Raw genomic sequence first — 13,545 nt, 5'->3', positions numbered from 1 at the left:
CACTAACATTTGTAAATTTATGTATGTATAAAATCGTTATATACTGGTACTTAAGATTTAATTGTCCCATAATAAGTCTTGATGGCTGTCTAGTTTCCAGCAGTAAACAATAAAAATGAAATTAAAAAAAATACTTTTCAATTACTGCTCTCATTTTTATATGTCCCCGCTGTGGATATTGTCAACAATATTTACATCTTATGCAGGTTTGGATGTTCAATTTTTTTTTTTTAAAAAGCAGTCAAGTAGCACTTTGTGTTATGTGGAGTGTGATTGAGCTCACATATCTACACACAGAAATTCTGTGATTTACTTCCAGTGCCCAATGAAGGTTTGCGATAATGGGAACTGGTAACAGTATTGTTGGTTTTTCAAAGCAGCTACGCAGCTGATCAGATGGTGGTACAATATGATTTTCGACAAGTACCTAAAGCTTAGGGGATGCCACCACCCACAAAAAAATTGCATTCAAAATACAAATAATGTGCTATTTTTCGCATATTGACGTCAGGAGCACTTCTTGAATATGCCAATGCAAAACTGCTTTACTAGATTTGACAACGAGTAAACTTTTTTTTTAACGTAACGAACAGCAGGAGCCATCGTCACAGGCTACAGCATGCCACAGGTTGTTAAAAGCGAGCATCCGCCGAGCGAATCTTTCCGCGCTAGCCAGTGCGAATAGGCGGCGATTCGCTGCTCGCAGGCGGAAGATTTCGCTTTCGCTTCGATCGTGCAACGTCCAAGAGGGGGGCGCTGATGCCAGTTCGCTACGGACTGCGGGGTAGCTCGCATCTCAAAGCGCTTTGTTACAGATGTCGCGTCGGGGTAACACACTGTGCAGTCTGTCCACGATGTCTACGGAGAAGCTGATTGAAGTGGTGTACAGGCATCCTGAACTATACGACAAGAATCACAGAGATTTTAGGAAACTACAGAAGAAGCAACAACTCTGGAAGACAGTCGCCCGTCAGCTGGGAAGTCGGAATGGTGAGTACAAGATATATGACTTCAAAATAGATAATTTCTGGACAGTACCCGTATATCCTCTTACGGATCAAGGAAGCGTCCGATTACACCCGTCTGCTTTGACCCTTGACATAAGGGTGTTGCGGTGTGAGGCATTACATGATGCTTCTCGAGAAATTAAACCTTTTCAGTCCTAGATTTTTGTTTTCCTCCTGAAAATTCGTTGGCGGTGTTCAGTTGGCATGTACTAAGTGGACTGTTTGCGTATCGTTATCGAATGAGAGATAGTTTACTGTTCATTTAGAGTATTAGCATTTACATCTGTACCACTGTCCAATGCATGGAGCTGGGGTTGTCGAACATAGGCCTGTTGATGACGCCAGTCATTGGGAAACATTGTTGTAGCATTTCCTGTTGAGTAACTGGCGGGGTGGGAATCTGGATTGTACAGTTACGTAGTGTGACGTTTACCAAATGTGCTACCCTTCAAATAAACATTCTGGTGGTCTTGGGTATTAATAAACCGCTTCAGCTGCATTTAGTCCTTTACTGTTGGATCACTACAGGTTTCATGCCACTAGAAGCCAGATCTTCAGGTGAACATATAACGAAAACATTAGAGCAGAAAAGCTTGGAACCTGTTTTCATCCAACATTCGTTGCCCGTCAGAACAGAATACCATGAGCGTAGACAACGTGTAGGGGAGAGGAGGGAGGGGGGGGGGGAGCAACTGCTCGCCCTCTCTACCTCCCCACCCTACCCAAGAAAACTTCACTGAACGACAGTAGGAAGGACACTAGATTTTTACATAAATCACGCAGCGATGCCCAGGCAGAGTTTTAGATCAAAAGTGACTGGAACTATGGACAATATCACGAGTTATTTATCTACCCGCTTTATTCGCGATTTATTTTGAAAATATCTCGATTTTTGTTTAAAAATGATGGAGCTCTTGACAGTAAAGTACGTCTACGTGATTACTCCATAAAGCGCCTGGCAGAGGGCTCAATGAATCACCTTCAAGCTGTCTACCGTTCCACTCTCGAACGGCGCGCAGGAAAAATTAGCACTTAAAATTCTTCTGTGCGAGCTCTGATGTCTCTTATTTTGTCGTGATCATTTCTCCCTATGTAGGTGGGTGCCAACATTGTTTTCGCAATCGGAGGAGAAAACTGGTGATTTAAATTACACGAGAAGATTCTGTCACAACGAAAAACACCTTTGTTTTAGTCATTGCCACTCCAATTCACGTTTCGTGTCTGTCGCACTATCTCGCCTACTTCGCGATAATGCAAAACGGGGCTGCCCTTCTTTGAACTTTTTCGATGTCATCCGTCAGTCCCACCTGATGCGGATCCCACACAGCACAGCAATACCCCAGAATAGGGCGGACAAGCGTGATGTAAGCAGTCTCTTTAGTAGGCCTGTTGCATCTTCTAAGTGTTCTGCCAATGAATCGCAGTGTTTGATTTGCTCTACCCACAACATTATCTACGTGATCGTTTCGATTTAGGTTATTTGTAATTGCAGTCCCTAAGTATTTAGTTGAATTTACAGCCTTCAGATTTGTGTGACTTATCGCGTAATCCAAACTAGCGGGTTTATTTTAGTACTTCACATTTTTCTCTATTCAGGGTCAGGTGCCACTTTTCGCACTATAGATATCTTATCTAAATCATTTTGCAATTCGTTTTGGTCATCTGATGACTTTAAAAGATGGTAAATGACAGCATCATCTGCAAATAATCTAAGAGGGCTACTCGGATTGTCTCCTGTGTACTTAATATAGATCAGCAACAATAGAGGGCCTAAGTCTTAGGGAACGCCAGGTTACTCGATGACTTTCCGTCTATTACTACGAACTGTGACCTTTGACAGGAAATCGCGAATCCAGCCGCACAGCTGAGGCGTTATTCCATAGGAGCGCAGTTTGGTTAGCAGACGCTTGTGAGGAACGGAGTCGAAAGACTACTGCAAATCTAAAAATATGGAATCAACTTGATATCCCCTGTCGATAGCACTCATTACTTCATGAGTATAAAGAGCTAGTTGCGCTTCACAAGAAGGATTTTTTCTGAATCCGTGCTGACTGTGTGTCAATAAATCGTTTTCTTCGAGGTAATTCGTTCGAACACAGTATGTTCCAAAACCCTACTGCAAATCGACGTTAGTGATATGGCCTGTAATTCAGTGGATTACTCCCATTTCCCTTTTTGGGTATTCGTGTGATATGAGCAATTTTCCAGTCTTTAGGTACGGAACTTTCTGTGAGCAAGTGGTGGTATATAACTGCTAAATTTATGGAGCTGTTGTATTAGCATACTCTGAAAGGAACCTGACTGGTACGAAATCTAGACCTGAGGCCATGGCTTTACGAAGTGATTTAAGCTGCTTTGCTACATCGAGGATACCTACTTCTCATCTTGGCGGTTGTTCTTGATTGGAATTCAGGAATGTTTACTTCGTCTTCTTTGGTGAAGGAGTTCAGGAAAACCGTGTTTAATAACTCTGCTTAAGTGGCACTGCCATCAGTGACTTCACCGTAGTTATCGTGCAGTTAGTGTATTGATATTGTCTTGCCACTGGTGTGCTTTATGTATGACCAGAATCTCTTTGGGTTTTCTGCCAGATTCCGAGACAGTGTGTTGTCCTCAGTTACAACTGTGCAGAAATTATTTTTTAAACGTAAGTATACAAATGTTGTTGTATGATTTTTAATTAGCTTATAAATGAAAAAAATTCTTTTCACGCTTTGGAGGATAATCTCAGATAGCTGCTACATTTAGGGTCAGGGCAAGCAATGTAAGCATAAAAGGGATTTTTCATGTATCTCATCCTTAAGGATCTTCAAACTATTGTTCTAAGGAACGAACCCTGTGTGTGTGTGTAAATAAGTTTCAATCCGCAGGCCTTATCGGGCATTTTACACGGTGTAGTGGTTAGCACTGCTTACCTTGATCAGAAGTTTTTGGATTCACATTTTTGGAGTGGAGAGGATTGTTGTTGGCCTTGTAGGGTTTAATAATTTGTAAGAGAAAAAGACACGGCGAAATTCACACGAAACTGCCGAAATGGCATCCAAGAGATTTACAAGACTCCGGAAGTTAAGGCGAGGTTTACTATATTTGGCCCGAAAAAAAGCATGTCCTTTGAGTTTTTTTTTCTCGGGATGTGTTATAGATATCAATGTCAAATTTGTTGGGAATGTTTATTGATATTTCCTCTACAAACTGGAATTTTTTCGACCGGAAATGTCGAAGAGCAAAGGCGGAAGTGCCGTCGGAACGAAATAAAATTTCGATGTAGACCCTCACGCGCGGTATGTCACAGGTCAGCCGTTCGTCTGAAATCAAAATTGAGTTGACGTTAGCAAAGTATATAAGATTCTTTCGGAGTTGTACCTCGCTTAAGTTATTTAGACCATTGGAAACGAAACGGCTGCCGTTTAAAAAAATAGGGTTTTGTCATAGATTTTTCGACTTCGTCGGCCAAGTAAAAATATTTATAGTTGATGGATCGGAATAAAAGTGGCGCAAATCCTAGACAATTTAGTTAGCTTCGTCGGAAACAAAGAATCATGCCACTCGGTTCAGTAGATTTGAAGTTACCATACCGCGCGATAAAAAAACGTCATTTCGAGAAAAATGCGTTTAAAGTTTTGACTACATATAAATGGAATATTATGCAACTTGCGTTAAATCTGCTATTCCGGGCCCATAAACTAATCCTTCCTCTTCGAGGGCGTTCTGCTAAATCTGGGCCATCCTGCGCTGCTCCAGAGCCGCTCGTACGGCCGGTGACAAGCGGTTTTCGGCCGCTTGAATCCAGTGGTCGTCCGAATGCTTGGCGAACTGCGTCGAATTGAGTCCCAGGGTGACTTCCATCGTTGTCATGGTATTCACAATTCCAGAATACCATTCGTTGAAACTGCTCACTGCCAGGAAAGTCGCAATCTCCACAGTATCCGCGCCAGAATGCAAATACTTGGGAGATAACTTCCATAACACACGCGTTCAGACTTTCATTTGAATTTTGTGTGTTTCCTCCGAAAGAAAAAAACTGGCGCGTGAAAAAGGCCGATTTCAGGCAGGTGCATTTTTTGTTCAACCAGTCGGCCTCAGTGGCCGAGCGGTTCTAGGCGCTTCAGTCCGGAACCGTGCTGCTGCTACGGTCGCAGGTTCGATTCTTGCCTCCGGCATGGATGTGTGTGATGATGTTAGGTTAGTTAGGTTTAAGTAGTTCTATGTCTCGGGGACTGATGACCTCAGATGTCAAGTCCCATAGTGCTTATAGCCATTTGAACCATTTTTTTATTACTTTTTTGTTCAGCTACGGATAACAAACATTTCCGTTCCGTATACGGAAAAACCGTTTCAGGGATGGGTTCTGAACACGTATGGACCCAAAAATGCAATTTTAAAAAAATCGTTTTTTTTTTGCCAAAAGATAGTAAATCTCCCCTTAAGCTACATATATGTCATAAATAGAAAGCGTTTGTATTGTCAAAACGTTAAATACTTCGTGAAATAATGGCAGTAGTAGTAAACACTGATTGAAAAGGCGGATTTTAAGCAATATTAAATACGTAAAAAAAGTCTTATTTTCTCTAATGGGAAATATAGATTAAATTCTCATTTGATAATTCTTGATCAGTAAAGATTCTATGTGAGCGTCGTGTTTCGTTTTATAAACTACGCAAAACGTCGTCTTCGTTTTCTTGAAACACAAACCGCTCACTGATTTCCCGTAGAGGCTCGACCTAGACTGTTGGGAAGTGTTCATTAAACCGTTCTACAGCTACATACATATTCCACAATCCACCATACGGTGCGTGACGGAGGGTACCTCGTACCACAACTAGCATCTTCTCTCCCTGTTCCCCTCCCAAACAGAACGAGGGAAAAATGACTGCCTATATGGCTCTGTACGAGCCCTAATCTTTTCCCATTTCATACCGCTCTGCAATGTTACGCCCAAATATTTAATCGACGTGACTGTGTCAAGCGCTACACTACTAATGGAGTATTCAAACATTACAGGATTCTTTTTCCTATTCATTTGGATTAATTTACATTTATCTATATTCAGAGTTAGCTGCCATTCTTTACACCAATCACAAATCCTGTCCAAGTCATCTTGTATCCTCCTACCAGTCGCTCTAAGACGACACCTTCCCGTACACCACAGCATCATCAGCAAACAGCCGCACATTGCTATCCACCCTATCCAAAAGATCATTTATGTAGATAGAACACAACAGCCGACCTACCACACTTCCCTGGCGCACTCCAGATGATACCCTCACCTCCGATGAACACTCACCATCGAGGACAACGTACTGGGTTCTATTACATAAGAAGTCTTCGAGCCATTCACATACTTGGGAACCAGTCCCATATGCTCGTACCTTAGTTAGGAGTCTGCAGTGGGGCACCGAGTCAAATTGCACGACACAAAGCTTTATGCCTCGCCTGGGGCCGTCAGCACCTACACTGGACTGTTGACTGGAAACATGTCTGGTCGGACAAGTTACATTGCAAATTGTATCGATCGGATGGACGAGTACGGGAATGGAGAAAACCTCATGAATCCATGGACCCTGCATGTCAGCTGGGGGCTATTCCAGCTGGTGCAGGTACTGTAATGTTGTGGGGCGTGTGCATTTGGAGTGATACGTTTAGATACGACTCTTGACAGGAGACACGTACGTAAGAATCTTGTCTGATCACCTTCATCCATTCATGTCCATTGTGCGTTCGGACGGACTTCGGCAATTCCAGCAGGACAATGCGACACCCCACACGCCCAGAATTGCTAGAGTGGCTGCAGGAACACTCATCTGAGTCCAAACACTTCCTTTGGCCACGAAACTCCCTATACGTGAACATTATTGAGCATGACAGAATGAGATTTTCACTCTGCAGCGGAGTGTGCGCTGATATGAAACTTCCTGGCAGATTAAAACTGTGTGCCCGACCGAGACTCGAACTCGGGACCTTTGCCATTCGCGGGCAAGTGCTCTACCAGCTGAGCTACCCAAGCACGAATCACGCCCCGTCCTCACAGCTTTAAATGCGCCAGTAGCTCGTCTCCTACCTTCCCAAACTTTACAGAAGCTCTCCTGCGAAAGTTTGGGAGGTCGGAGACGAGGTACTGGCAGAAGTAAAGCTGTGAGGACGGGGCGTGAGTCGTGCTTGGGTAGCTCAGTTGGTAGAGCACTTGCCCGCGAAAGGCAAAGGTCCCGAGTTCCAGTCTCGGTCCGTCACAGTTTTAATCTGCCTGGAAGTTTCATTAGTGAGCATATGTAGGCTGCCTTGCAATATGCTGTTCAGAAGAGATCTCCGCCTCCTCTTACGGATTTCTGGACAGCCCTGCAGGGTTCACGGTGTCAATTTCCTCCAGCTCTGTGTAGTGGACTGACAAGACAGCCAGTCCACAGTGACGGGTAACCGAAAGGCATGCGTTTACACACGCCGGCTGGCGTTAGGTCTGAAACAGGATACGTAATGAATGCTATAAATAAAAGTACGTAGCTGCTGGAATACTTAACTTTAATCCATCATTTGTATATAGCATTCTTGATGATACAAGTGAGACTCTCTCTAGATATGGTTAATGGCGCCTTGCTAGGTCGTAGCCATGGACTTAGCTGAAGGCTATTCGAACTGTCTCTCGGCAAATGAGAGAAAGGCTTCGTCAGTGTAGTCGCTAGCAAAGTCGTCGTACAACTGGGGCGAGTCCTAGTACGTCTCTCTAGACCTGCCGGGTGGTGGCGCTCGGTCTGCAATTACTGACAGTGGCGACACGCGGGTCCGACATGTACTAATGGACCGCGGCCGATTTAAAGCTACCACCTAGCAAGTGTGGTGTCTGGCGGTGACACCACACTGCTCCAGACATTAGTCGAGTCCGTGCCACGTCGCGTTGCGGTATTTCGTGCTCGCGGCGGCGCTACACGATGTGAGGCAGATGTTCCAGTTTCTTTGGCTTTTCAGTGTAGGATCGAGGCAAATGCACAAAGCATGTAGCAGCACGAGCCCACTTATCAGCATGACACTGCACGAGGCAAGCTGGCCCGCAACTTTTATAACTGGTCCTTCACATCGTGAGCAATGGCACTGGGGACGGATTTGATGTCTTGAGTTGTCTCACGTGTCACATTGGGGGGAAACCCGGGGATCTGGCTGGTCACGGGAGTTACCCCTACGTCATGCACACGTTTCAGAGTGCTACGTTCCCTGTGTGGACGAAAATTATACTGTTGAAAAATGGCGCAGCGGCACTGTCGCTCGAGCGGTAACACATGAGGGCTCAGGATGTCTGCAATGTGCCGTTATGCCGTGCGAGTTCCGTCAACAACGTCTTCAAATTATTGGAAGGATGCAGCCTCTCCCTATGTCGCCTCCACATTCGGCAGCGGTGGTCATCCGGGGCAATGCAGAACCGCGATTCCTTGCAGAACATAACGCTACGTCATTCGTCGGCAGTCCAGGCCACCGGGTCATCGCACTACTCCAAACGCGGTCGTTTTGTGTTGTGGTGTTGACGGCGTCTACGCATGGGACAGTAATTGCCTAGTGCGGCTGCTGTTAGCCTGCAACCAGGATGACAGTGTTGCGAGGACCTCATTACTTCTTCTCGCAAGGCAGACATGATACGAAGGCGTTAGTTCTTAATTAACATTGTAAGTGTTGACAAGATGTGGCTTAAATTTAAAGAGTTAGTATCGACAGAAATTGAAATATTTATACCCCCAACAAAAAAAAAAAAAATGGTTCAAATGGCTCTGAGCGCTATGGGACTCAACTTCTGAGGTCATTAGTCCCCTAGAACTAGTTAAACCTAACTAACCTAAGGAAATCACACACATCCATGCCCGAGGCAGGATTCGAACCTGCGACCATAGCGGTCTTGCGGCTCCAGACTGCAGCGCCTAGAACCGCACGGCCACTTCGACCGGCCCTCGATACACAAAACCGATCAGAACATTGTTGCAGAAACAATGAGAAAAGCGAGCCAAGTTTAAACGAACGCAAAATCTCCAATATTGAGGATCTTTTACAGAAGCTCGACATTTAGCGCAGACTTCAATTCGAGATGCTGATACGAGGTGCATTCAAAGTTCTAAGGCCTCCGATTTTTTTTCTAATTAACTACTCACCCGAAATCGATTAAACTGGCGTTATTTCTCGACGTAATCGCCCTGCCGACGTGCACATTTTTCACAACGCTGACGCCATGATTCCATGGCAGCGGCGACGGCTTCTTTAGGAGTCTGTTTTGACCACTGGAAAATCGCTGAGGCAATAGCAGCACGGCTGGTGAATGTGCGGCTACGGAGAGTGTCATTCATTGTTTGAAAAAGCCAAAAGTCACTAGGAGCCAGGTCAGGTGAGTAGGGAGCATGAGGAATCACTTCAAAGTTGTTATCACGAAGAAACTGTTGCGTAACGTTAGCTCGATGTGCGGGTGCGTTGTCTTGGTGAAACAGCACACGTGCAGCCCTTCCCGGACGTTTTTGTCGCAGTGCAGGAAGGAATTCGTTCTTCAAAACATTTTCGTAGGATGCACCTGTTACCGTAGTGCCCTTTGGAACGCAATGGGTAAGGAATTCGCCCTCGCTGTCCCAGAACATGGACACCATCATTTTTTCAGCACTGGCGGTTACCCGAAATTTTTTTGGTGGCGGTGAATCTGTGTGCTTCCATTGAGCTGACTGGCGCTTTGTTTCTGGATTGAAAAATGGCATCCACGTCTCATCCATTGTCACAACCGACGAAAAGAAAGTCCCATTCGTGCTGTCGTTGTGCGTCAACATTGCTTGGTAACATGCCACACGGGCAGCCGTGTGGTCGTCCGTCAGCATTCGTGGCACCCACCTGGATGACACTTTTCGCATTTTCAGGTCGTCGTGCAGGATTGTGTGCACAGAACCCACAGAAATGCCAACTCTGGAGGCGATCTGTTCAACAGTCATTCGGCGATCCCCCAAAACAATTCTCTCCACTTTCTCGATCGTGTCGAGAGACCGGCTTGTATGAGCCCGAGGTTGTTTCGGTTTGTTGTCACACGATGTTCTGCCTTCATTAAACTGTCGCACCCACGAACGCACTTTCGACACATCCATAACTCCATCACCACATGTCTCCTCCAACGTCGATGAATTTCAATTGGTTTCACACCACGCAAATTCAGAAAACGAATGATTGCACGCTGTTCAAGTAAAGAAAACGTCGCCATTTTAAGTATTTAAAACAGTTCTCATTCTCGCCGCTGGCGGTAAAATTCCATCTGCTGCCATCTCTGGGGCGTATTGAAATGAACGCGGCCTCATTTTAAAACAATGCGCATGTTTCTATCTCTTTCCAGTCCGGAGAAAAAAAATCGGAGGCCTTAGAACTTGAATGCACCTCGTATTAGTTTCGACAACGTAACTGTGTCGAAAACTCGCAGAAATTCCAAAGACATTCTGCTCGAATGTAAAGAATGTTAGCGGCAAGACAGTTGATGACTTCTATGCGCCATAGCAATGGAAATGCTGTCGGTGACAGTGCTGCCAAAGTAGAGCTACTAAACACAGCCTTTTGGAATTCCTTCACCAAAGAAGACGAAGTAAATATTCCAAAATTCGAATCAAAAACAGCTGCCAACATGAGTATCTTAAAAGCAGATAGCTTCGGTGTAGTGAGGCGACTTAAATCACATAACAAAAGCAATACAGAATATATACCAATTAGGTTCCTATCAGAGTATGTTGATGCAATAGCACCGTACTCAACAATCATACACTGAAGAGCAGAGGAATATTATGTAGGACCCCCGCGAGCACGCACAAGTGCCGCAACACGATGTGCCATGTCTGAAACGGTGCTGGAGGGAATTGACACAATGACTCCTGCAGGGCAGTCCATAAATTCTTAAGAGTACGAGAGGGTGGGTATCTCTTCCGAACAGTACATTGCAAGGCATACCAGATATGCTCAATAATGTTCATGTCTTGCGATTTAGGTGGCCAGCGGAAGTGTTTAAACTCAGAAGAGTGTTCCTGGAGCCACTCAGTTGCAATTCTGGACATGTGAGGTCTCTCATTGTCTTGGCCCTGCTGGAATTTGCAGAGTCCGTCGGAATGCACAACGGACATGAATGGACGCAGGTGATCAGACAGGATGCTTACATACGTGTCACCTGCCAAGAGTCGTATCTAGACGTATCAGGGGTCTCATATCACTCCAACTACAAACGTCAAACACGAGATTGGCATGCAGGGTCCATGGATTCATACCTGTATACATCCATCCGCTCGATACACTTTGGAACGAGATTGCGCCGACCAGGCAACATGTTTCCAGTCATCAACAGTCCAATGTCGGTGTTGATGGCCCCAGGCGAGGCGTAAAGCTTTGTGACGTGCAGTCATCAAGAGTACACGAGTGGGCCTTCGGTTCCAAAAGCCCATACAGATATTTCGTTAAATGGTTCGCACGCTGACACTCGCTGACGGCCCAGCATTGAAACCTGCAGCAATTTGCGGAAGCGTTGCACTTCTGTCACGTTGAACGATTCTTTCAGTCGCCATTGGTCCCATTCTTGCATGACCTTTTTCCGGCCGCAGCGATGTCGGGCATTCGATGTTTTACCTGATGTTCATGGTACAGTCGTGAAATGGTCGTGCGGGAAAATCCCCACTTTATCGCTACCTCGGAAATGCTGTGCCCATCGCTGGTGCGCCGCCTATAACACCATGTTGAAACTCACTTAAATCTTGATAACCTGCCATTATAGCAGCAGTAACCAATCTAACAAGTGCGCCAATGCTTGTTGTCATATAGGTGCTGCCGACACCCAGCGTCGTATTCTGCCTGTTAACATATCTCTGTATTTCATTACTCATGAATGTATCAGTTTCTTTGGTGCTTCAGCCTACACAACCATCCGCTAGACGAAAGTTCCGTACCTAAATATTGGAAAGTTCTACAGGTCACAGCAAAATTCAAGAAAGGTACACTAGTGGCCATTAAAATTGCTACACCAAGAAGAAATGAAGATGATAAAGGGTATTCATTGGACAAATACACTCCTGGAAATTGAAATAAGAACACCGTGAATTCATTGTCCCAGGAAGGGGAAACTTTATTGACACAATCCTGGGGTCAGATACATCACATGATCACACTGACAGAACCACAGGCACATAGACACAGGCAACAGAGCATGCACAATGTCGGCACTAGTACAGTGTATATCCACCTTTCGCAGCAATGCAGGCTGCTATTCTCCCATGGAGACGATCGTAGAGATGCTGGATGTAGTCCTGTGGAACGGCTTGCCATGCCATTTCCACCTGGCGCCTCAGCTGGACCAGCGTTCGTGCTGGACGTGCAGACCGCGTGAGACGACGCTTCGTCCAGTCCCAAACATGCTCAATGGGGGACCGATCCGGAGATCTTGCTGGCCAGGGTAGTTGACTTACACCTTCTAGAGCACGTTGAGTGGCACGGGATACATGCGGACGTGCATTGTCCTGTTGGAACAGCAAGTTCCCTTGCCGGTCTAGGAATGGTAGAACGATGGGTTCGATGACGGTTTGGATGTACCGTGCACTATTCAGTGTCCCCTCGACGATCACCAGTGGTGTACGGCCAGTGTAGGAGATCGCTCCCCACACCATGATGCCGGGTGTTGGCCCTGTGTGCGTCGGTCGTATGCAGTCCTGATTGTGGCGCTCACCTGCACGGCGCCAAACACGCATACGACCATCATTGGCACCAAGGCAGAAGCGACTCTCATCGCTGAAGACGACACGTCTCCATTTGTCCCTCCATTCACGCCTGTCGCGACACCACTGGAGGCGGGCTGCACGATGTTGGGGCGTGAGCGGAAGACGGCCTAACGGTGTTCGGGACCGTAGCTCAGCTTCATGGAGACGGTTGCGAATGGTCCTCGCCGATACCCCAGGAGCAACAGTGTCCCTAATTTGCTGGGAAGTGGCGGTGCGGTCCCCTACGGCACTGCGTAGGATCCTACGGTCTTGGCGTGCATCCGTGCGTCGCTGCGGTCTGGTCCCAGGTCGACGGGCACGAGCGCCTTCCGCCGACCACTGGCGACAACATCGATGTACTGTGGAGACCTCACGCCCCACGTGTTGAGCAATTGGGCGGTACGTCCACCCGGCCTCCCGCATGCCCACTATACGCCCTCGCTCAAAGTCCGTCAACTGCACATACGGTTCACGTCCACGCTGTCGCGGCATGCTACCAGTGTTAAAGACTGCGATGGAGCTCCGTATGCCACGGCAAACTGGCTGACACTGACGGCGGCGGTGCACAAATGCTGCGCAGCTAGCGCCATTCGACGGCCAACACCGCGGTTCCTGGTGTGTCCGCTGTGCCGTGCGTGTGATCATTGCTTGTACAGCCCTCTCGCAGTGTCCGGAGCAAGTATGGTGGGTCTGACACACCGGTGTCAATGTGTTCTTTTTTCCATTTCCAGGAGTGTATTATACTAGAACTGGCAAGTGATTACATTTTCACCCAGTTAGGGTGCTAGATCCTGAGAAATCAGTATCCAGAACAACCA

At 46.3% G+C, this 13,545-nt stretch overlaps 1 protein-coding gene across 1 annotated transcript in view; it reads left to right on the top strand.

Annotated features, from left to right (window-relative positions):
• The first annotated feature begins 781 nt into the window (after nt 1-781).
• LOC126106519 (uncharacterized) overlaps nt 782-13,545 on the top strand; it is a 96,294-nt gene continuing 83,530 nt past the window's right edge. The window contains exon 1 of the mRNA XM_049912847.1: nt 782-990. Coding sequence (XP_049768804.1) covers nt 816-990 — 175 coding nt within the window. The 5' untranslated portion in view covers nt 782-815. The remainder of the gene's footprint in view (nt 991-13,545) is intronic.

The sequence above is a fragment of the Schistocerca cancellata genome, chromosome 10 (genome assembly GCF_023864275.1).
Source record: "Schistocerca cancellata isolate TAMUIC-IGC-003103 chromosome 10, iqSchCanc2.1, whole genome shotgun sequence".
Taxonomy (NCBI): Eukaryota; Metazoa; Arthropoda; class Insecta; order Orthoptera; family Acrididae; genus Schistocerca; species Schistocerca cancellata.
The sequence above is the reverse complement of the archived record's forward strand: the minus strand, read 5'-3'. Positions and strand labels throughout refer to the sequence as shown.